At 40.4% G+C, this 24926-nt stretch overlaps 1 protein-coding gene across 2 annotated transcripts; it reads left to right on the top strand.

The window, feature by feature from the left end:
* Positions 1-16: 16 nt before the first annotated feature.
* Positions 17-23389, top strand: QSOX2 (quiescin sulfhydryl oxidase 2). Of its 2 annotated transcripts, none has more exons than XM_061352435.1 (12): positions 17-271; positions 4243-4343; positions 5556-5604; positions 6751-6859; positions 7057-7147; positions 9364-9509; positions 10099-10242; positions 12031-12160; positions 14433-14555; positions 15709-15859; positions 19674-19862; positions 22309-23389. In XM_061352435.1, the coding sequence occupies exons 1-12, from the start codon at positions 40-42 to the stop codon at positions 22857-22859; spliced, it is 2016 nt and encodes a 671-aa protein (XP_061208419.1). In that variant the 5' UTR covers positions 17-39; the 3' UTR covers positions 22860-23389. The 2 variants fall into 2 exon arrangements, with proteins under 2 accessions (XP_061208419.1, XP_061208421.1); XM_061352437.1 differs by having other exon boundaries at positions 6754-6859.
* The last annotated feature ends 1537 nt before the right edge of the window (positions 23390-24926 follow it).

Genomic DNA, 24926 nt, shown 5'->3' on the forward strand with positions numbered 1-24926 from the left:
CCCGCCCCGCCCCTCGCCGCGCGCCGCTGGCGTCCCAACATGGCGGCGGGCGGCGGCGGGCCGGTGGCGGTGCTGCTGGTGCTGCTGGCGGCCGCGGCGGCGCGGCTGTACCGCGCGGGGCAGGACCCGCTCACCGTGCTGACGGCCGGCTCGGTGCGCCGGGCGCTGCTCAACTCCTCGGCCGCGTGGCTGGTGCAGTTCTACAGCTCGTCCTGCGGCCACTGCATCGCCTTCGCCCCCACCTGGCGGGCTCTGGCGGGGGACGTCAAAGGTGAGGCGCCGCCGCCGCCCCTCCGCATCGGGGTCGGGCCGGGGAGCGGTCACCGCCCCGCCCGGCTCTCCGCAGCTCCGCCCGGCTGGAGGCCAGGCCCCCGCGGGCCTGACCCGCTGCCCCCGCGGCCTCCGTGGGGTCCCCTGGCCGCGGCCATCAGTCCCTGGTGCCGGGTACCCGTAGCGGGGCCTTGTCCGTGGCCCGCAGCACGTGGTCACCCGTGGGGCGCTCGGCTACAGCGGGGCCTCTGCTCGCGGCGTCACCCCCGGGCTTCGGCGGTGCCTCGACACCCGTGGCCGTGTGCTGTGTGATGTGCAGTGCCTCAGAGCCAGTGTCACCTGCTTGGCAGTTTGTCGGGGTGTTCAGCCTGGAGAAGAGGAGGGGAGACCCTAGCGCAGCTCCAGTGCCTAAAGGGACTGCAGGAAACCTGGAGAGGGGCTTGGGACAAGGGCCTGTAGGGACAGGCCAAGGGGAATGGCTTGAACCTGCCCGAGGGGAGACTGAGCTGAGCTCTTAGGCAGAAGCTCTTCCCTGTGAGGGTGCTGAGGCGCTGGCACAGGGTGCCCAGAGAAGCTGTGGCTGCCCCATCCCTGGCAGTGCTCAAGGCCAGGCTGGACACAGGGGCTTGGAGCAAGCTGCTCCAGTGGAAGGGGTCCCTGCCCGTGGCAGGGGTTGGAGCTGGAGGAGCTTTAAGGTCCCTTCCAGCCCAAACCAGTCTTGGATTCTGTGGTCATGAGAGCCTGAGCTGACTCAAGGTTCTGTCAAAAAAGGCCCATGTTTATGTATTGCTACAGCAGCATCATACCTTTGTAGGCAATGTTTTTATAACTTGTAATGACTTCTTCAGGTATATTTTTTTCTCTCTGGTTATGATAACTGCAAGGGATGTTACACACATGTATTGCTATAGCCAGTTAAAGGCTGTCTACTCTTTAATCTGTTGTGTTTCTATGAAGACTCTCATTTAAAAAAGTGGATTTTTATGTTGTGGACATTGGCACCTCCAGCCAGCACTTGGCTTCTAGTGTTGTTTGTCAGCAAAATGTTTTCATTTTAATGTTGGAATGAGTGGATTTTAGCAGGAGACTGAGAACAGTCACCATTTTCTTCGGTAGCTTCATCCAAAAATAAAACCCCAAAAGGTTTTGCCTACATAAACTCTTAACATTTATTTTTCAGCAATATTTACTCATCTACTAGCGTATTGGAGCTGTCTTTGGGGTGCAGACTCATCTACACTAGAGAACTCCTCCGTCACTGTGGTTGTATTTGCTGCTGTGGTATAGCCTAGCCAAATTGGTGCAACGGCTTTGTCCATTAAAGGCCTGTGCTAATATACTGAATTTCTATTTCATTTCTCATTTCCTAAGTCTTGGCAATACTGTCACTGCAACCATCACAGCAGAACATGACCCTCCCAAAACACAGCAGCAGTGCTTGCTTTTGTATAATGTACATTTTGAGTGTGATGCTCCCTCTCAGAACAGGCTTTAAGCTCAGCATCGTTGCTGCTGCATTCCTAATCACACATTTAGTTTTATTGCAGTAGTGCCCAAAGCAGCCATTATCGTTAATTGTACTTTTCTATCTTAAAAGATGATTGAATTTATCCACCAAAATGCCTGTGGGCTGGAACGATGTGTTGTAATTTTCTGTGTAGAAGTAACAAACCCTTGGAAATCCCATGTACAACAACCCTTGAATTATACGCAGAGGCAATCTCTGGATTTGGTACAGCTGTTCCAAACCCAGCAACTGTTGTGGCAAATCCAGCAATAACGATTTCATTCTAGAAACTGTTCTTTAAACATGTTTGGTGGGGAACTTCAGAAACGTGGTCGTCCAGGAAGCAGCCTGTGTGTTACAAGACAGAACTCCTGAGTAGCGTGCAGGGAAATGTTCCTTGTGATGCATCTCTTATCTCCCTGACTAGAACTTTACAATGGAAGATAACACATAGCATTGCAGCCTTCTGCTGAAGGGAGTGCACAGGGTGTGTGCACAGGAATTATCCTCCTGCTGATCTGCTGGGACTGGTGTTGGTGTCATAGAATCACAGACTGGTTTGTGTTGGAAGGGACCTTAAACTCCTCCAGTTTCAACCCCCTGCCACAGGCAGGGACCCCTTCCACTGGAGCAGCTTGCTCCAAGCCCCTGTGTCCAACCTGGCCTTGAGCACTGCCAGGGATGGGGCAGCCACAGCTTCTCTGGGCAGAGAGAGGAATTCTGCAGCATTCTGGTGTTGTGTAGCATGTTTTCATATGGGAGGTTTGACCAATCTGCTCCATTTCCAGGTGGTCCGATGCATCCATGTCATTCACTGGAACTTATTTAGCATAGCTGGAGCTAGTGTTGGTTGATATAACACCCATCTACCCCTTTCCTAGAGTTTGGGAATTAGTATTTAAAAAATATTAATGTAAAATTCATGGGTATTTTACAAAGCCAGTCTTTACAGTGCCACTGTAAGTGTGCAGTCTAGGCTGGGCACTTCTGCATCCTTTAGAAAGGAAAATCTCCTTTGGAAGCCGAAGTTAATGCTGAGCAGCACACAGCCCAGCTGGTGCTCTTTAACCCAAGCCAGGGGTTTGCATTGTTGGTTGTGGGCCATTTGCATTGGGTCCATAGTGCTTCTATTCATGGTGTGGAGGAGGATCAAGACAGGTGGAAAAAGGAGGAGGAATGGTGGAAGTTGAATGGGAGACACCCAGAAGCCACACTTGGGGGTTTTTATTTTGCATTTTATTTGATGAAATAGACTGTTGCATCTTTTGTGCTCCTGTGAATACGTGCCCATCTGCTCCAGCGTGCTTGTAGTCGCTCCTGGTGCCTGCTCGGCTCTTGGCACGTTCAGCACAACTGAGATTCTCCCATCGCTGCCCCATCCTCCTCCAAAGACAAATAAAGGTCAAGCTAAAAGCAGCTAGGCAGGCAACTGTCAGTCAGAGCTTGAACTTGATGAAGCTTTCGTGCTCTTTGCTATAAAAGCAAGTTTACTTTTATTGCTCTTCAGATTTTATTGATACTTGGGAATTGTGGTGGGCCTTCAAATTCTGCCCACAGCTGGTTTGATTTAGGTTAGCTTTAAAAAGGAACTGTCTGAGGAGTCTCTGGGAGCAGCTCTTCCTTAAAGTGATTGCTGCAGCCGAGCGTGACTCAGAAAGCTCAGTTCTTAGCAAATTCAGACCGAAAAAGCTTTAAATGAGTCGAAAGCTTTTATTGAAGTTATATAAACATATTTATAGAAATACTTGAATTCTGGTGGTTGTTGCTATGAAACATTTATAAAGGAAAGCTACAGCCAGGTTCAAACTCAGCTATTTAGCACTCTGGTTAAAACACAGGTATTTTTTGAGGTATATCTAATGAATTCTTATGCTAAAAGCTAAAGACACCTTTCAGTGGGCAAACTGTGAGCCCTGGCCTGTGGGCAGTTCTGGAGGTCTCTGAGAGAATTGGAAGTAGTGAGTCCTTGTTAAAACAGCTGTACTAGAAGATGCATTGAATTTACGGTGGTGTAATTGACAGCCATGTGGATGAGTAACTGTTGGATTAATTTTACTCAGTTCTGTATATTCTGCATGCTTTATTTTATGAGCTTAGCTGATGGGAAAAGCTTAGGAATACAGTCCCGTGTCTTGCAAGTGTTGGGGTGCCCCCTTTTTCATCTTCCTGGATTCAGTAGAATGTCTTTGCCCCTGAAACTGCTGCACTGTGTGTTGGGATTCTTATTTAGATGTATTGAAAATACTGGTGCAGCTAAGAAAACAAGGGAGGTTTTTGTTATTTTAAAAACCAGTATTACACTCGAGGATAGAAATGAATAGCAAATGAGAATCGACCCAGGGCTTGATTTTTATGCCATTGGAATCTCCGAGTTCTGTTGTTGATTTCCATGGGAAGCAGGGTAATCCATCAGCTGGGATCCATGATCACTTCTGCTGAAAATTGAAAGATGCCTTTGTTTTCAGACTGGGAATCTGCAATTAGACTTGGTGTGCTGGATTGTGGGGAAGAAGAAAACTACGAGACGTGCAAAGAATACGGTATTCACTACTACCCAACATTCAGGGTAAGTGGTATAATATATAGCCTTAGGTAAATGATCCCTGGAACTAAAAGCATAACGAATGTGCCTGTGCAGTGCCTGACATGTACCTAGTTGTTCTTTAGCTGGACTTTTGTTTTACTTTTGCTGAGAAAATTGCAGAGTTTATAGAAGATGAATTTGAGTTTGTCTCACTGAATGCAATAGCAGATGCAGTTACTTGAGTAGTAATTCAGTCCTCGGTTCTGAATCTGAAAGATTCCTATGGAAAGAAGATGCCATGGTAGGGAGTACTGGATTGTTGTAATAAATTTACTGGATAATAATAATTTGTATAAATACTTTGCAAATTCAGATTTTCATTATTATTAATAGTGATTTAGTTTTGGTATGTGAAAGTGAAGGTAATACATTGAAGTTCAATTAATTATATATTTTTACACTATTTTTCTAATTGACCTCATAATTTGCTTAAACTGCTCTTTAAAAGGGATCTTGTGTTTGCCAAAAGTATCTACAACTGCTCATTTTCAGGTGTAAACGCAATCTTTAACTTCTCTGTCTTTTCCAGTCTGTTAATTAATAATCTTATTATTAACTGTAAGTATGAGCAGAATGTGATGGAGAGGATTGAATAGGCTGTGTTTGTTATAACAGGAGAGGGAGCAAGAGATATTTCTCTGCAGAATTTGTGATTCTACCCTGATAGAAGGAACAATTTTATTTGATTTTTATCTTCCAAGTTTTGGGTGTAAATTGGAAACACCAAATCTTTTCTATTTCATTTTTTATGGCAGAAGGCAGTCAAGCTCTATTATATATCCTGTTCAGCCACTGGAGGGAGTTGAGAAGATGTGAATAGTGTTCTAAGTATACACACAGTGGTAATACTGATTAATCAGTGCTGGTAATCAGTTGTGTTTGGGTTAATGTTTGCAGTAATGGATCAATACACAGTACTGCATTATGCATTAGGGGTTTTTCCTCTAAAAGTTGCCTTTATTGTGTATCAGAGTTTTGACTGGTGCGTATAAGCCACTCTCAGATGGCTGAGAATCAATCTTTGGAACTTAGGCAAAGAGGGAAAACTGTCTTCTGAACAGATAGAAAACATTCTGTAATTAGAGCTGTGAAAGGTAAAAACTGTTGAAAACCATTTTTGTTTCTAAACTGAGATTTCGTCTGCTACAGGGAGGTGTTTTCAAAGCATTAATACTTTTTTTTTCTCCCACATAGTTCTTCAAAGCATTTACAAAGCAGTTTACTACTGGAGAAAATTACAAAGGTACGCATATCCTATGGTAAGAACTTCCCGAAGCAGTTATTCTGTGAATCAGGAATGTGGTGCACAAGAAGCAGAAGCCTTTTGCCAGTCAGTTAGTTTAGACAGCTAGAGATGGGCTGGACATTGAATGGCTCTTTAAGATATGATATTGCAAGCGCTGTATGTAACTGGAATGTCAGGCAGAATTTCAGACAGGCAGAACATTTGTTCAAGGACTGAGAGCTCAGATTCCTCATTTTTTTTGGAATGTAGTTCCTAATTTTCACAAACGGCTTGATGGTATTTGAAAATTTGGGTTTTTTTTTTCCACCACACACCTCATCAGCAGGAGATCCCATTTGCTCAATCCTGACTCTGGGGCTTTTTGATCTATCAGCCACTTTCCAGGCATCCTGAATCTCACTGGGGACAAACCCTATTCAGATGTTGACTGACTGAAAATAGGCTTATCCCCTGTGTCTGACAGGATCACAGCTTGAGGTGGTTTGTCTGGGGACAAAAGTAATGTTGTCTTTTTCAATGGATTAACATTTAGAAGGCCAGAGGTCAGGAGAGAGACCACCTGCACCATTAACCCTTCATGCAGTAGACCATAGTTGTACCTGTTATTTTGGGGCATTTGTGAGCGTTTCAGCTTTTAAATTAATTTCTTTTAAAGCAAAGAAAGTATTCTCACTCTTCAGTTATTTCCTCACATTGTTACATGGCCTTGGAACCTCACCTGGCTGTTTGGCAAAAACAATTAAAAACCTTTGTAGGTTTTAATACACTATGAATGTCCTGATTACAAAAAACCAAGCTACTGAAGTTGCCCACAGCAACAACTGTGAAAATGGGCACAGCTTTAGAATGAAGCACTATTTGAAGAGAAACCAGCAAGGCAGGCAGATGGTTAGAGTTGGAAAAGTCTTGAGGTTTTATTAATTTTGGGGTGGAATGACAGCTTTTAAATCATCTCAACATTCAACTGAAATCCTACAAGCAAATCCTTAGTTCCTGTTCTTCAGCAAAGTAATGTTCTGCTGAAGTCCAAAAGTAAAACAAAAACCTGACAGAGAAAAGCCGGAGGATGTATAAAAATATACATATGGGTTGTGTTGTCCCAGTTTGCTGAAGCACTCTATTTTTTTTGTAACCTGTTCTCAGCAGGAGCTGATCGAGAGCTGCAAACAGTGCGTCAGATGATGATTGACTTCTTACAGAACCATTCCCAAGAGCTGAGACCTCCTGCTTGTCCGCCGCTGGATCCCATTCCGTAAGTTCCTCGTATAAAATACAGCTGCTGTGTGCTTGCTGCATTAATGAAATACAATGCAAAAGGTCCTGTTAAAGTTGAATTGAGCCTTTTTCCTTATTATCAGTTCTGCTGTGAGATTGTAGAAAGAAATTGCATCAACAACAGTGTGTATACTGCATTCTACCTGTGCTAAATAGCTTTCCTTTTCTCCAAAGGTCCAGTGATATCACTTCTCTTTTTGACAAGAGCAGCCATCATTATACTGCCATTGTGTTTGAAAGTAATAACTCCTATGTTGGAAGAGAGGTAATGTATGCCTTATGAATGACATAATGAATATGAATGAATGTTATCATAACACAGCTGAATTTTATGTTATTTAGCCAAACAACAACATTCTTGTTTATAGAACTGAATTAAAGGGTCGTAAAGGGCAGGTCATGCATATTTGAGATATCACAAAGGGATTATATAGGGCTGTTGGAGGAACTTGTTTACAAGGGAATGTGAATTCAGGTTAATTTCTTCCATTCATGTTTTAATGGAAGATTACATGAAATGATTACATTGTCAGTTTCATTGTTAGCACAAGTATTTTCTTTCAAGATTTGGAAGATCACAATAAATGTGTTGTCAGATTCTGTTGTTTTCTCACTGCTAGAGAACCGTTCCTCATACTCATTCTGGGCAGCTTTTTCTATTTCAGCTGTTTATAATATAAATTCTCTGGTTCTCTTTCTTCACGTATAGGTTTTAGGAAGTTACATTCTAAGTTAAGCATAAAATCATTTTCATAGCTCCAAGGCACTGAGGAAGTGGGAGTCTTTGGCTTTTTGCTTCTCCCCCCCCCCCCCCCAATAAAATATTTGATTTGGCATCATTTCACCACCTAATGAGCCTGCTGTTAGCTTCGACAACTGTTACTTTTCTCTTCCTGCCAAGATCGAGGATAAGTGAAGAAAATAAACTGCATAATTATCTAGGCATAATCTGTGTAGAAACATCCCATGTCTGTGAGATGTTCCTAATTAGATTTGATGCTGAGATGGCCCAGTTGCAGAAGTGGAGGAGACTGTGCTGCCAAAGGCAAGAATCACTTTGAGAAGCAGGTTGTTCCCAGACGTTTGTTTTCTAGAAGCTGCTGGGTTGATAGAAGTGGACATGACTGAAGAGAAGAAATGGGATGATCATAAAGTTCTTCAGCTTTTGAGCACATTCACCTTAATTGTATTACCTGCTCTTATGGGGAAAGACTTGAGTGTCATTTGATTAACAGAAAGTGGAGTCTGCTTTCAGAAGAAAGATTATCTGGTGATGTTCTGTGGGGTCTCTTACAAGGTTGAAAGTGAGGGATAACGTAGCAAAGGTAATATTGACCTGAAAGGGAAAAGTATAGTGGAAACTGAAACTAACAACAGGAAAAAGATACAGAAGAGGCAGAGAGGGGTAAAGGTAAACAAATGGGAACTAGAAATGTCTGAAGAGTGGAAGCATGGGAGAGATTGCAAGTAAGAATGAAACGTTTGAAATGGTAGTATAAGAGCACAAACTAATGGAAGGATGAGGGGAGTGTTCTCATTTGAGCAGCAAAAGAGGGTGCCTTTAGCAGTGGGATCTTGAAGGATTTAAGAAGGGAAGAACTCAGTATTTAAGCTTTTTTAAAGGGCAAATTCTTGTTATTCATACCTGAGTCATCATATTTGTAGGTGCAGCTTTGGCTGTAGTTGGCAATAATTTGGATAGTCAAGCCCTGGCAGATCTTGCAGGCATCCTGATGTTACCACCCTCTTCTGCCTCCACCACCCTTTGCTGAATTTCACACCATGCAAAGAAATTTGTGCCCACTCCCAGCTGCTCTAGTGCAAAAGCCCAGCATCAGGTGTAAAGCAGTTGATGAAGACTGGTTTGAGCTGGGATGCTGGCATCTTGAGATGTGGGCACTTATCCCTGCAGGGAGTCTGCTCAGGGGTTGGCAAACAAAAAGAGCTGAACAGAGAGCTGGGTGCTATAACACCACAGACTACCCAGCTTGATCTGGCAGGGCTTGCCAGGCAAAGCCTTAACACCCATGGAGCCCTCCGTTGTTTTCAAAGTCATAGACTTTGACATCAGAGTGCCATAAAGTGGTGGGACCAGTGTTTCTTCACTCCCTGAAGATTTGCCTTTAGACTCTTACATATAATGTGAAACATAAACCTGCTGGTGCCTGTGGAATAACCTCTGGGCTATTTTGAGGTTTATGAGGACATTTCATCATTCATTCTCATGTTTTCTTCAGATGTTAGACTTCAAAGGGAAAATATCAGGATAGACCAGGGAAAAAAAAGGAAGATAGGAGTAATAATTTCCAGGACAGAGTAAATCTTCTTTAACTGAAATTGTTAGTGTCCACAGAATACTTATAGATATATTCCTTGGTGAACAGCTTAAAGGATGATGCACTTCACCTATTTATGTCTTGTCCTACAAGATTGCAGATTCCTTGAACAATGTATAATTCATGTCATCTTTTCATTACCCAGGTTCTCTTAGACTTGATCCAGTATGAAAACATCGTTGTAAAGAGAGCATTGAATTTTGATAAGCCTTTCCTTGAGAAACTTGGCATTACCTCAGTCCCTTCATGCTACCTGATGCACCCTAATGGGTCTCATGGATTAATTAACAGGTAAGTAGTTATCTCTCAAGGAATATGGGGATGTCCACTTAAGCTATAAGAGCAGTTTCCACAGCTTGCTTTCATACAAAGGAAATTGTTCTATAACCTTCTTTTGCGTATATATAGTAAAGTTTTGTCCTGACATGTAATCAGTACATCATACTGACTGAGGTTGTGTGTTACCTGTGTTATTAACAAGAGACATAGTACGATGTTACAGCTTTAACCTATTACTGTGATGCTTCTGAAAGGAAAACACTTTGGAATAAAAGTGGAAAAAAAAAATTAAGTATCAAAGTTCTTAAGAAAGCTTGCTTCTAAGTCAAAATACTTTTTCCTTGTGAACTTAGCCTGTAAGGTGAGCTGATAGGATCTTATTTTGGATAGGATTTCAGACCACTAATCCAAATGATTGCTATTACTGTATCTAAATAGAACATGATTTGATTTCACTTTGTAGCAAAACATAACATGCTACACTAGGACTGTGAAACATGCAGCAAAGTGAATATCTTATTTTATAAATACACTAATTTGCTTTGGATATTCACTTAGTCTGAGATGAAAAGTAATCTTTACTTTGTCCATTTATATGCAGTTTGAAGCCTCTACGGTCTTTCTTTTCTTCGTATTTAAAGTCACTGCCAGGTGTAAGAAAGAAACTTCTTTTGCCAGTTCAGCTGCCTGTTCAAGAAAACAAAGAGGAGAGTACAGAAACCAAGGTGTGGAAAGAGTTCGATAAGTAAGTGATACCTTTGATTTTCAGATCAGTGCTTGGCTATTAATATTTGCTCGCAGTTTTTTTCTTGCTGCGTGGAAGGCTGTGCTCTCACTTACAATAAAATCCTAGATCACCAATTAGAATTGTAGGAAAACTTCAGCTAGTAATCATTGTCTCTGAAAAAATAAATAGTAACAAGCTGCAGGATTTCTGTAGGAAACAAGAATGCTCTGTGTGTGTAATACGGAAGCAGTGCCCACTGAAAAGTGCTTGTCAAATGCAAGTGTAATAGAAAATACTAAAGTCAGTGTAAAAGAAGTTTATCATAGTAAATCCAGTAAGGTTTATCACTCTTTCTCCCTCTTTGTTTGAGAGAATGGTGCAAAGGCTTTGCAAGGAGATAATCCTTCAGCATCCTTAGAAAAGATGTAGGACTGAGTGCTTCAATTATGTACTTATTTTCCTTTCATAGACACTATTGATGTCATCTTCTTGCAAGGACTATTATAAAATACTTTCCACAAAGCACTCTGTTATCAAAACAACTTGGTTAAATTGAGCTGCCTTCCAGCAAGACAAAATCTTGTAGATACGAATCTCCAGCCCAAGTATCTTCTAAATAGGATCCCTTGGGAGAACCTTATGCATTCCTATGGATTTTTACTCCCAAATCTTTGTTCGCGAAGTCAAGCCATGATGGATTTTTATTTAAGAAAGTTGAAGCAGAATTTTGCTGGGTTTTAAGATTTGAGTGAGTACCTTCTTAATTAAGGAAATAAACTCATACGAGTCTGTAGTTTGAGTTTATAAGAATATGGATTATTCTCTATTTTAATATGTTTCTTCCTGCATGTTATTTGGGGGGGGGGGGCAGGCGGTTTCGTGAATGATAGTTGGTTTTAATTGTTTGGGTTTAGAGATAATAATGCTGCTGAACTCAGTACTAACACTATAACTATATGAACTTCTGTTTGTTCAGTTACAGTGCTCTGTCTCATACTGTCTAAAGTTTGTACTCTGAAAAGCATTAAAGGTCAGGTGCTTTACCTGATGTGTTTGTAGTTTGTAAAGTGGTTTTTGTTGGTATCTTTTTTAAAATGAAGATACTTGGTTGTGAGAAGGAACTCTTTAGAAGATTTGATTTGGTTTACATGCTTTACTTTTACCTGTTCTGAGGTACCTCAGTCTGTCTTAAGAGCTGGTGTGATTAAAATTGACTTTTAGGCAAAGAACCTCCAGTAAAACTGCTGCATTTAGGAGAGGATTTCTGGATTCAGTCCTTTCCAACACTGTTTGCACTCCTGCTCTGTGTATAATCTACTTTTGTTTAACAAAAGAAACCAACTTCAACAAAAGTCTCCCTTTTTTCGTAGCATGTAATTTTTCTGTTTGTGGTCAGGCCTGAAGAGAAGCTGTAATTTCTTTACGCCAGTTATTCCCTTACTGAAACGTCAGGGTTATAATTGCATTACAAGGTAAAGCTGGCTGGGAGGCAAAAGTTTACTCAACTATAAAAGAAATTCTTGTGTGTGGTGATGCTTCATTTGTCTGAGCTGTGAACAACATGACATAAAATTACACTTTTCAGAGTGTATGGTGAAACTCGTTGAACTTGACATTCACCCACCGAGCGCCTGAAGCAGCCACTGTGTCTTCCCATGCTGGTGTAAGATACACTGCAATCACCGTGGAGTGGCAAACGTGGAGGTTTTAATGACACCCACTATATATCAATTTTACCTTCATGACTGGTGAGAAAATGAGCGAAAGAAACCTGCCACTTTCTAACGTTATATATGTGTCTTTCAGAGCTAAGCTGTACATGGCTGACCTTGAATCAGGATTGCATCACCTGCTCAGGGTAGAGCTTGCTACGCACAAGACACTTGAGGGAGCTGAGCTAAAGACCTTCAAGGACTTTGTTACTGTCTGTGCCAAGGTATACACTCCTAATCTTTGATTATTTGTATGAATAAAGTGACTCTAACATAAAATTTATTATGTGACATAAGTCTCTCAAGATGTCTTTCACAATCCTTAAGTATACCCTTCCTCACTAGCTTGAAAAGAGTTTTGTGGGTTTCTTCAAATTCTTGAGTTAGTCTGTGTTTTTCTGACACACTTACAGGGTTGAAATGCATTTTAATTTAATCTCGGAGCGCTTGAAATTAAATAAAGCTTAAGTAGTCTGCACCATATTGAATAAACACTGTAAATATAGTCCATTTATCAGATTTTCAGGGTAAGTAGCTATTGCAACTGGGTGGGATTAGAAACCCCTTTGTTTTTCATTCTTGACTTTTGGATTTCGTTAATGCACACTTGACAATGGTGTTTTATTTAGAGATAGTAGTAACTTCTGTCTATATTTTTAATATAATTGAGGTATTGCATTTAATTAATTGAGTATTTTAAAATAATTGAGGTATTGTATATAATTGACTATTTAAAGATGCTTACCTATTACATTTGGGTGAAGGGACAATCTATGTAATGTGACTTGAAAAAAATCAGAATAATATAACTTTATAATATCAGCCTATGTAATCACCAATGTCTCTTCATAATTACTGAGCAGCTAACCCTTTGTTTTATTTTAAAGAAAGTGAATCAACAGCTATTTGAGGCAATAATAAGGCCTATGTGAATTATTTCCAAATATCTGGATTTATCTGAAAATCAGACAGTTTCTTGCCCCTGCTGTGGCCATCAGAAATCTCTAGCTGGCCTCATTTCTTTAAGAAAGTGTGGTAGTAATCTTTCCATCATATTATCCCTAAAACATCCTCTGTGCTTCCTGATGGCTCCTGGCCAGCTGATGTCATTTGCTTCCCTGGCTATTAGTGCGTAAGTGGGGAATGCTCTCTTTAAGTGGCACACTCGTCTCCAGGCTGCCTTACACAAGTGGGAACTGCTGTTGTCGTGGAACACTTGCACTTCTCATTCATGATTCTCAGGTGTTCCTGTTAAGCAATGTTTATACTATCCTCTTTTTTAACAGCATTTATAGTGATGGTAAGTCCTACACCAGAGAGGTCTCTGATTCCCTACTTGGGGAATTTCCACTGTTGTACATTTAGGGTTTTTTTTGGCAACCAGTGCAGAAGTCCATTGGTTTCTGAATCCTTGATGAGACCGTTACGTATCTGAGATACTGTACAACTATTGTCTTTTAGATATTCTTTTAGATAGTAGTACATGATATTCTGGGGGTCCTACAGAAGTAAATGTAATGATTGTATGCAGTTCAGAGGTGTGCTGGTTTATTATAGACTATTTAAGGGTCTCTGAACTCAAACAATGCACAGGGCCCCTTGTGTTAGATACAGTAGCAAAAGGGAGTTCCTGCCCGTTTGTGTGGTATCAAGTAAGCAGTCTTTGAATTGGAAATACTATCGATAGTTGGACATTGACTGTGGAGTCACTGCCATACGTACAGCACTTTCTGTCATAAATTGCTTTATGTATTTAATGTAGCAGGCACAGGGACTTTTATTTCTCCATCTGTTAAAATAGTGCTCCCTCTGGAAGGATACTTAGAGGATAGTACGCATACTCCACTTAATTCTATAGTAATTACAGCCACCATTAAAGCAAAATACAATTTCTAGTGTGAAGTAATGATATTACCACAGATTTACAGTTTCTCACGCTCATCTGCCAGGCTGTGACTTCTTTAAATTGCAGGTTAAGGAAGTCACAGTTTCCAGATTGCTTCGGAAATCACTGTTACACACATGAAAGGAAAATGCTCTTCTAGGTAACCAACACCTACCTTTACAGATACCTGAACATAAGTTTTAGGAGAACTAATTTCTGTGATTACTCTTCCACAAGTGAGAAGGACTTCAGCGCGTCTGATTCACTGGGGTCTGATGCTCCATTCTGAGCTACACACAGAACTGAATTACCTTAATCTGAACGCTGTGGAATCTGCCAAAAGTTGCTCTGTCATTTCTGCCTGCTTTTGAGTAGCTTCATTTTACTAGTTAGCATTTTGTGCCTACAACTTGTTACATTTTGTAAGCAGAAGTCAGTGTGAGATGGCTTTTTACTGAAAGCAGATCAAGTAATTAATTTGCTCACAACAAAAGAAAATCTGAACCATTTTAAAGGCAGGAATTAAGGCATTTACATCAAGATGAAAGTGTCCTGCTGGTAATGAGATTTGTGCTTTAAAATATGGTGTTTTCTTCCTTCCATTTTCTCAGCTGTTTCCTGGCCGTCAGTCTGTGGTGAAGTTGTTAGAGACCTTGCAGGAGTGGCTGGTGAGCCTTCCATTAGACAAAATCCCTTATGATGCTATCCTAGATCTTGTCAACAACAAAATGCGGGTAAGCTGTTCCTAGTTTTTCCAGCATAAAATACAGCATTAGTAAAGGATAAGATTCTGTGTAAATCTAAGACATCACTTACTGATGGCCCCTCAGTCATAATGGACTTATAAGCAGGTTAAAATGAAAATGAAGGGAACTCATTACCAGGAAAAAAAATCCACATGAAGGAATTTATATGAGAGAATTGACACACACAATCCTGGTTCAGTTTAATGAGGAGCAAGCAGTCACTAACATGGACACGTTCCTGATGGCAGCTTCAAATCCCACAATGTTCCCAATGGATATTTTTGAGTTGCCTTTGCTTGTTGTGCCAATCAGCAGGATTCTCATGGTGGTCAGAACTGAAGTGATGGGAAATTTACCCCCTGAAATGAGATTTATTCCTGAAGAGTTTCCCCAGATTACTCCTTAATTTCCTGACACAGTAAAGGCTGTGCTAGGGGTCCTGCCTCACTTCAGTAACACAAAGCTCTGTTTATGGCCATCTTCGTACAGAAGTTAATGTAAGTCTGTCTTCCCATGAAATAGGAATTGCTATCCAAAATTTGGAAGTCTTCCCTTTGTTCAGGAAGCAGGGAGATAAGCCTCAGAAACTCAAATCTTGCACTGGATTTTAAGTATAATGACAAAATAATGGTTTTGTTTTAAGAAGAAATAATAATGTATTCTGCATCTTCAGAATTTACCCTGTAAGTCATGTAAATCTTGCTGAGTAGTATGGAATATTTAATGTACCCAGGGAAACTGTAGCCCTGACAGTTTGCAGTAGTATTTTTGTGTGTTGTGTTCGTACTGTGCTTAAAAACAAATTTACAAGTTAAGCTACTTAATTCTGTCAGACTAATCAGGCATTCATGGTGTGCCTTTTAGTAGGTCTGGCATCAGTGACTGTATGTTGTCTATCTAATATATTTGTGAGAGGCATGAGTTTTATAATGGTGCATTAGAGTGTCTCAGACTTAAGGATGGCTACAAGCTTAAAATTCATTTGCCTTAAGCATGAATTCATTAGCAACAAGTGCAAAGAGTCATTTACTTTATTCTCAGATCACCTCAACTTCAAGGTAGGCTCAGATGTGACTGCTGTTACATTCAGAGGCACGTTTATGGCCCAGAGCTGTCTGTCTTACTTACATCTCTCTTTCAGATTTCTGGGATATTTCTCACCAAGAAGGTTCAGTGGGTTGGGTGTCAGGGCAGCAGGCCCGAGCTGCGGGGTTATACCTGTTCCCTCTGGAAGCTGTTTCACACCCTCACAGTGCAAGCTGCGCTGCAGCCAAAGGCTTTGATAAATACAGGTAAGCAGCAGTTTTGTGGGACACTCGAAGGAAAAGACAAATATGAAAAAACAAAGTCGTGCTGTGCAGTAGAAAGAAAACGGATTAGAGCAAGTATGTTAGTCAATACTCATCAGTGGAGGCCAGTGGCTTTCAGGTTTGCACCAGCAGAGGTCAGAGCAGAGCTTCACTGCAGCAGGAGGCTTCAAAGAAAGCAGGTCAGTTTGTCCTTGCTTGGAAAGGAGGTAAATAAAGTGTGTGGCCCTAAAGGTGTGAGCAATAAGGCAGAAAAAGGAGAGAATTTCAAAGGAAGAAATGTTGGACTACCTGAAAAGGGAGGCAGGTTGTTCAGGTTACTTGAGATTACACTGCTAACTGAATTTGAGGAGAATGAGATTGAACCATACAGTTTAGCAGCTGTAAAAGGTACACAGCCATTAGCCAATCCTTCTGTAATATTATTTCTTAAATAGTGAATGTTGTGGCTGTTTGGGGTTTTTTCAGCTGAGTGTACTCAGTGACCATTAATGTCAGCACTCCTTTGCCAGCACTCAGTAAAATTGCTTATTTTTAGACTTCAGCATCTTGTGAAGCAGTGTTTATATTTGGGTGATGATTCCTATGTAAGAAACCTGCTGGACATATAATCTATTTTCCTCACACGATGGAAACAGAATTACTAATGCTAAAGTATTGGCTTTCATATAGAATCATAGAACAGTTAGGGTTGGAATATGATTTTGTTCTTGCCAGGATAGTGCTTTGTTTGGTTATTGTTCTATTTAGTTTTCATATAAAGGCTTTTAAACATCTTTTCCAAGGAATGTAAGGATGCCAGATGGACTGCTGCTAGATCATAAAATTCAGAAATTTGCCATTTGTCAGTTACTGACTGTATGATAAAAAAAATAATTCATTATTTCAAGTTATGGATGCCTGCGTTTGCCCAGCATCACTTGTAATCACAGTGAAAATCTCTCCATTCTTAATATTGAAGCTTCTGCAGAAGAAGGGTTTTTATGGCTAGCTAATCATGCTGTTATTTTTTGTTTCCCTTTTGCATGCCTTTAATTTAGTACTGTGCTCTGCCTGGTGAGTTTGGGGGTTTTTGTGCTGGATGACATACTAGCTCTTCAACAGGATCATGCATAAGTTAAATTTCCCCTTTAGTCCCAATTGCCAAAAGTTTTCTAATTAAATCTAAAAACGTTCTTAATATTTAACCATACAAAATTGCATCTTAAATTGCTGCCGTGTTTTGAGTGTGAGCTCTTGTCAGTCTGAAGTTAAAAATACATTGTAGAACCTGAAAACTCTTTGGCACACTTAGCCATCGATTTAAATCGGGGCAGATATGTGATGATCACTTCTTATGGCGAAAGAATTGGGTCAGTCTGAGACTGTCGGATTATGTCTTGGGAGGTTTTCCTCTCCTTATTGCTTGTTTAAATCCCATCTACTAAAAAGCATGATGTACTCCCTAATCCTTCCCACCACAGGTAGGGTTTTATGGTTCTTGTCCACTTTAAAGATTAGGGTTACCCTGAATTGCAGTAGTTTGGGAGGAAAGAGAAAAGGAGGATTACACGATGATACATGGCAGATGTTAATAGAAGATTCATCTCTGGGCTGATAAAAGAAAAACAAACAAAATGAGCCATTTTGCAATTGTTTGTTTTCTTTTAAAGCGACTGTGTTTTTCTTGATAGTTTCCTCTTCTGGCAGCATCTGGCAGGCAGAGGGAACCTGCTGGGGCTTTCTCCATCGCGTGTTTTTATTGGTTTATATTTGACATGTTCCAGTGTGGAACGGTGTAATGTGAACCTGCTCAGCATCAGCGAGTCCAAAGGAACTCTGAACAGAACCACTTGCACCTGAGGATGTATAAAATCACTGCAGAAATCTATTCCTGAGCATGCTTAATTGTATGAAATATTGGTTTAGGTAATAGGATCTGTTAGTGTGAATAAGACAGGCTTGTGGGGTTTATAAAAAAATGATCTGGATTCCGTTTAATCTGTTGCTGAATTTCAAAGCAAAATGAATTGTCAAAGAGTGTCACATAGCACAGGAGAACAAATAAAACTGAATTTGTGTATCAGTCTGTTCCTCCACGAGGAGGTTATTTGCCAGTAGTTACTTTCGGTGTGTTTGTTACTGGTTCTTTCTAAATATATGTTGTAGTACATGGTAAAACTGTTCTGCCTGAAATTCAGTTCAACTTTCCAAAATTATTTTTCAGCCTTTCTTTTGGTACTGTAATTTAATCTGCTTTAATCTCATAGCTTTTATTACACACACCAGTTCAATCACAGATATTGAATATCTGAGTAGAGATTTTTTGCCTTTTCTGATTTCTTTTTGGCTTTAAAAACTTACTTTGCCGCCATGGTTAAGAATATAACGGCATTGTTCTAAATAAAGGTGTTTGACAATCTTCATGCATCTCTTAGATAGAAGACAGAGAAATACTCTGATAGTTTTGAATGGGTTTTGTTGAGGATTTTTAACCCTTCCGAAAAATAATGCATGTACAGAGGGGATATGTGTTACCAACCTGTTTGTTACTCACTGCCAGAACAGAGCAGTGAGCAAAGCACTGCAACCCTTTACTGCAGAACCTATGAAACCCACGTTGTAAATTGCTCATGGTAGAGCGTTCAGCTGTGCGAGTTGGTAATTTGATCAATCTGCATCATAAAACGTGTTTAGTTTGACAAGTGCATGTTCCTGGTAACATATAGTACATTCGTAAACACATTTGGGCAGAATTTACTAGGTCAATTAAGCATGAATCAGAAAATCTGTGTGATGGAGATGAAACCATTAAGATTTCAATGAATTATATCTGGTTCTCGAATCACTTATTGATGTAGGTACTATCTGCTGCCTCAGTAAAGGCCCAGAACAGAGCTCTTAATCTGTGAAGACCTTAGCTTACTTCTGAATCAAATAAGGGTTCTTTTGCATTGTCTTCAGTGTGAAAGTGCATTATAGAAATAAGAATGTTTTTGTATTTATTTTAGGAGGAATTCCTGAGTTCCTCATGAAAATTCAGATGCTGATAAGTAGCTGTTATGTGTATTCATTCATAGTAACTGTAATGAGATTCTGGAATTCTGTAATGCTTCAGAGTTATGGAGTAACAAACAGATAGCACAGGCACCTTAGGAAATAGTTACCAGAGGGGTTTTGACTCTTGGTTTTCCAGTAGCAAGGTCACCATAACTTTAATGCTTGCGCATTAAAGCAGTGAGCGTAAATGCAATGGTGAATGCATAACATCAGTATTCATTTAGTTATTGGGCAAAATAGTGTAGAAAATCTCTACTTCCACATGATTTGTGTGAAGTAGAGGCAGCGTGGGCTTTGCATGGTTGAACATTTCAAAATGCACTGTGTTAATGGGCTTCTGAAAAAGCAATAATATCTGAGTTTCATTTAGCTGAGTTTCATTTAGCTAACTTTGTCCCCCCTCAAATTATAAGATACTCCTTGAAGGGAGAGATTTCACTGTAAGGAACACTTGACCTTTAAGTCCTATTAAAATGTGTTCTGCATAGCTGAACACAACTGTATAGACTGTGTTAGTACATATGGGTATAAATAGCTACTTCACATTTTCAGTAACACTGTGTTTTGAAACATACCATTTGAGACACTTTAAACTCTACATCTTTTTGCCAAATAATTTGGTTTCTAAATGTCCCACCTCAACTACTTGGGCAATATTATGTATGTATTTTGTTGGGGAAGGGTATTTCTTCTAAGAACTGCATGAGGCTTTTAACCCCACTAATATCTTTGTCTTGATTTAACCCCTCTAATATCCTAGGTCTTGAAGACAATCCCCAAATAGTGCTTCAGGTCATGCGGAGGTACATTCAGCACTTTTTTGGATGCAAGGCTTGTGCTCAGCATTTTGAAGAAATGGCTAAAGAGTCCATGGATTCCGTTAAAACCCTGGACAAGGCTGTTCTCTGGCTCTGGGAGAAACACAACGTTGTGAATAACAGGCTTGCAGGTATGGAAGACCTTGCTTAGGGAAACCCACCGAAGGTAGCTGTGTCCAAAGGACAAGGCTGTGGCATCTTATACAATGTGGTTTATATCTGAACAAAGAGATACGCAACTTAGGCTCTGTAACATGAGTTTAAAACAACAGTCACTGTTGTAACAGCCTGACATTGCTTTATTAAATATTGACTTCAAAAGACTAACTCCACATTTACATCAGTGTTCAAGAAAGGGTGCTTGTGTCTGGAGCAAAACCTCGAGCATCCTAATCAGCTATAACTAAAAACCAGAATGGTAACCTTTGCATGGGTGAGAAATACACCCTTGAGACACAGCTGTGTTACTAGAGGATAGTGTCTCCTGTAATATATAATGAAAACTCCATCATTCTTGGATACTGTTTCTCCTGAACTTTCACCTGTTGCTTGAGGAGAGGATTTTTCTGGAGTACAAATCAAAGCCTTTTCAAAAGGAGCAGTACAGTTCAGCTACTTTTGGGGGGATAAAAAATAATTGCTTTTCTTTATGTAAGCATTTAACTAGATGATAAAACCTGTCTTCATTTCACTGTGGAGAGATGCTGCATAGAAAATGATGATAATTGAAGAGGAGACTTTCTCAGGATAAAAGAGCCTAAGCTATTAGCAGATCAGCAACAGAATGAAGTAAAATTACTGTATGAAGCAGATCTGTTCCCCCACTAGATTGCTCTGTTTTCAGTTAAACTAAAAGTACTGTTAAAATACTGGTTCTATTTAATCCGTTCTATTATGGGGATATCAAGTAACTAAAGCACTAAAGAAAATTGGTTTCTGTTTGCACTAAATCCCTGTCTGCTGTTATGGATCTGTATGGTGTAGCATTAGTTACAATTTAAATATGCTATATTGTGTTTATATTATGGTTATGCTGAATTCCCAAGATTTATGAAGTATTAAATACTGCTGTGAGTATAAACAGTTTGTCTCCTCTCCTCCAAGGAGAAAAAAGTAAATGGTGAGGTATTAAATAAAAACATCCCCTAATGTTTATTTCTACTGCCAGGTTGAACGTGGAGAAAGGTAGTCCTGTTGACTTGGAGTTGCTAAGTAGTGGAGCAATATACTTATTTAGAACATTAAGTTATTGGAAAACTCGTATGGATATTGATTTAGATGATGCAGCAGCCAGCTAAAATACCCTTTTAGTAAGAAGTAGAAACATACTGGAATAAATAATAATGTTAAATTATGCTCTTTAAGTTTGCTAAAATTTCTCTTTGGGACAGTGATAGATTTTAATCCTTAAAAGCTGCATCTGATAGTTCTGGTAATATTATATAGCTTTCCATGAGGAATGATGTTTGACTGGTCAATGAAAACACCTTGGCACAGCCTTCAAGTGTAGGTCATGCGATTGCTGTATATGGCTCTGTTGCTTCAGAATGTGCAGGATTTATGGCATTCGTCTCTTTGGCAGGAAAACATGAAGTACAGCAAGTTTTCAGTTTGTAATCTTACCATGTTTTGTTTCTACTTTCTCTCCTGAAACAAATTGATTTCTGAGTGATCTTTAAGATACCCCGAACACAGATGTGTTCTCTTACTTGCAAATATCAAAGAGACAAATATTAGAAAGAATTCTTTGAATCCTTAAACAACATCTTGTTTAAGAAGCCCAAAGTTTCTTGCCTTAATAATAAAATAAGAACTTAAACTTACCGAGATAGTTTAAGCTTTAGTGTACTAATAACAATCAGTTAAAGAAATTAGCTTGGGTTTTTACCAGGTAGAGATTTGTTCTAAAACTGCATTCATCCACATTTTAAAGTGTTACTTTTTAGAGCAGTGCAACACTAGCTGCAGCATTCAGCTCTTTGCTGTCAAGATGGAAAGGTGACCAGAGCTATGAGCAGCCAAAAAGTTAAAACTGGATGTAGTTCAAGGCAGCATTATATGTGTAAATGCTAAAATGCAAGCTGAAAAATACATCTTAAATATGATAATGGCTTTTAAAGTCCTGAAAAGTGTTTGCTATAGTAATAATACAAGCTATGAAAAAGGCAGCCAGGCTGGAATGGTTCGCAATATAGAAACAGGAAAATATCTGCAAGTCTTTGGCCTTGAAACTGCTGCTGCAAACCAAGCTTCGGGATTAAAGAGCAGCGAGTGCAGAAGAGCAGTTTGTTTTGAACTGTAATTCAAGTTAACCCCTGCACGGCCCAGATGATGGCTTCATGCCTTCTAAAAGCAGCAGTGGTAGCATCTTGTTGTATTTGAAAGTGGATGCAACAGCTGAGAGAAGAGGAAAGTAATTGTGATTTAGTGTTTGTGTTCTGAAACAAGAATCAACACTTCAGAACATGATCGATGTCCGTAAGGAAGCTTATGAAAACACTCTCTCTGGTTTCCAGGGAAGGTTCAGCTTTCCTCGTTCATTCCCTCCTGATACTGTTATTTTCTTCTCCCAATTAGGTGCTTTGACTGAAGATCCAAAATTTCCCAAAGTTCAGTGGCCAACTCCAGACATTTGTCCTACGTGTCATGAGGAAATCAAAGGATTGCACAGCTGGAATGAAGCCCAAGTTCTGCAGTTCATGAAGTATCACTACAGCAGTGAAAATATTCTGTATAAATACACCGAAAGCCAGACAGACTCCAATGAAACTGAACAGGGGGATACAAGGGAGGGGAAGGACAAAAGCCTACAGAAGAAACCAGGTGGAAACAGAGAAAATAAGATCCAGGATAAAGAAAACGTACTAGGTTCAGAATCTAAGGTGTTAGATAAACTAATAGCAAATCATGGACCTGTCAAAGATAGCGATAAAAGCGCGGTTCGATCAGCCATCCTTAAAGAGACGAAGCAGGCCGTGTCCTTCTTGGGGATTGGATTTTCCAACATAGACATGAGCCTGTGTGTCATTCTGTACGTAGCCTCATCCTTGTTTCTGATGATAATGTACTTTTTTTTCCGGATGAGATCCAAACGGTGGAAAGTGAAGTACTATCGGTCATCTGTGTAGAAGGTTATATTGGAAACAACCTTGTCATTGTACGTGGCTGTTCAGTACCAGATACAGCTTTAATATTTATGATCAGGGATTTTATATACAGTATTCCTTGTTTCAGAACCCTTTCTTCCCAGGTCATTTCACAAGTGTTCTAGCTTAACGTAGGGAGCTCGCTGTAGGAACCCTCATCGTTCAGAGGCACACAGTGCTATCGTGAAATGTCCACTGAAGGAAGCATTGCATTTGTCAGCTGAGATTGTTCCGTGACTTGCCACCTCCATCCTTTACTCGTTTTCAGAGTAAACACTGCATTGTGCAATCAGCTGCGCCTGCTTTAGAAGGAAATTGGATATTGTTTTGTGTGCTTCAAGTCCGGTAGTTGTTGGGTTTAGGTCTTTTTAATTTATCCGGAGGTGATTTTACCTCCCAGAGTACTGAGCGGTGATGCTGTTACTTTGGCTGCTTCATTTGGAGAAGCCCAAATTCAGATCTTTTTCAGGAAGCAAGTTCTATTCTGATTAAATCAATTCCAAACCCTCTGATGTGATGTTCTGAAATATTGTTTATACCACATGTTTGAAGGAGAAGGCACTACGTGTCCAAGTAAGTCTTCCATTCTCTTGTGCGTTCCAGCCAAGGCTGTGTCTGTCTCTGCTAGGATGAGAGTTTTAGGGCAGGTTGTATCTCAATAAGCAGCCTGATTCTGATTGCTAATGCTGTCATCCAGTTTAATGGAGTTTATATGAAGGCAAAGACAGACTTGGACCCAGTGCTTCACTTCCTCCTCTATCAGATGTCTTAATGGAGCATTGGATAACTCACCTCACTCATTTATGAACCAGCAAAGTAGCTGAGCAATTTTTGTGTTATGCAGATGGAAGCCAGTTCTGCTCAACTGTAGAAAAGGGAAACAGGTTTTAGTGAAGGACACTGAGGTTTGCATCAGCAGGAACAAATTTAGAGATCGGGAAACACCGAGTTTCTTGTGATGTGGGATAACTCCAGTACAGCAAGGTAATTTTCTTCTTGTAAGGCAGTGCAAACACTTCAGTTCTGAGCTCTCAGCATCACCTGCTCCCTGTGACATGGTCTGTGCAGGACTTGGGAGAACAACCCATTTGTCTTGCCCTTCTGGTGGAGCACTGCTCTGCTTTCATCACGAAGGGGTTTACTCAGTCCAAGAGCTGCTCCATTCTGGGATGGGGCGGCAGTTGGGAATATGACAGTTGCCTTTACAGGGGTTAGAGAAGCCATGCATATAGTTATAAAATTACCATTCAGAATAGGAGTTCCTTTCTGATCCTGGCTGGGGGATAATTCACGTCCTGGATAGTGAAGTTTATAATCCTATCCAATGTAATTGAGCATGCTGGAGTTATCCATTACCTAATCTTTAGTTAATCCTAATAGGTTTTGGCCTCAATGTTTTCTTGTGGCAGGGAGTTCTACAGATTAATTATGTTATATAAAAAGGCTTTTCCTTTCAATTCTATATTTGCAACTTTTAATTAAATTGAATGTTTGCTGGCTCCCCTGTTACACAGGAAGGAATGAATAGTCCTTGGCCACTTTGTTGTATTTAGACTGTTAGTGTGTCCTCCTCAGATTTCCATCATAAGCCTTAGTATAGAAAGTTTAAAGCCTGTCCAGAATGGCCTAAAAGCACAAAAGCCCAACAGGGAGATTTTTCTCATGATTGAATCTTGTTTGTTCACTGAATGTTTCTGCAGCTTCCAGTTGGCATAAACAAAAGTGAGATTCAAAGGTTTACTGACCCTTGTTCCTCAAGTTTCTCAGAATAACACATAGACAAAGACATAACCTTCTGTGGTTATTGCACATGTGTGTCAGAGGGAAAAAGCATCTCCTTCACACGGTGCTGCTGGTCTGACATACATGGTGAGGTGCATGGGCAGTGCTGTTCTTAACCCATCTTCACTGTTCATTGCGTGCACCCGATGGCTCTTGCTCCTATGGGAGAAACCTGACTCCATGCTCTCTCCACAAGGCTGGAGGCCAGTTCCTGCCTCCAAGAGATGCAGGAGCACCTCTGATTGCTGCTGCTGCTGCTGCTGTGGT

Source organism: Neopsephotus bourkii, unplaced genomic scaffold, assembly GCF_033783945.1.
Source record: "Neopsephotus bourkii isolate Nb327-2 ecotype Australia unplaced genomic scaffold, CSIRO-AGI_Nbou_v1 NB_659, whole genome shotgun sequence".
In the NCBI taxonomy this organism is placed as follows: domain Eukaryota; kingdom Metazoa; phylum Chordata; class Aves; order Psittaciformes; family Psittacidae; genus Neopsephotus; species Neopsephotus bourkii.

Bases quoted from the DNA above. Each gene is read 5' to 3' on its own strand.
- QSOX2 (XM_061352435.1), top strand. From the start codon at position 40: ATGGCGGCGGGCGGCGGCGGGCCGGTGGCGGTGCTGCTGGTGCTGCTG. The intron at 272-4,242 runs GTGAGGCGCCGC...CTTTGTTTTCAG, and splicing joins TCTGGCGGGGGACGTCAAAG to ACTGGGAATCTGCAATTAGA. The intron at 10,243-12,030 runs GTAAGTGATACC...TGTGTCTTTCAG, and splicing joins GTGTGGAAAGAGTTCGATAA to AGCTAAGCTGTACATGGCTG.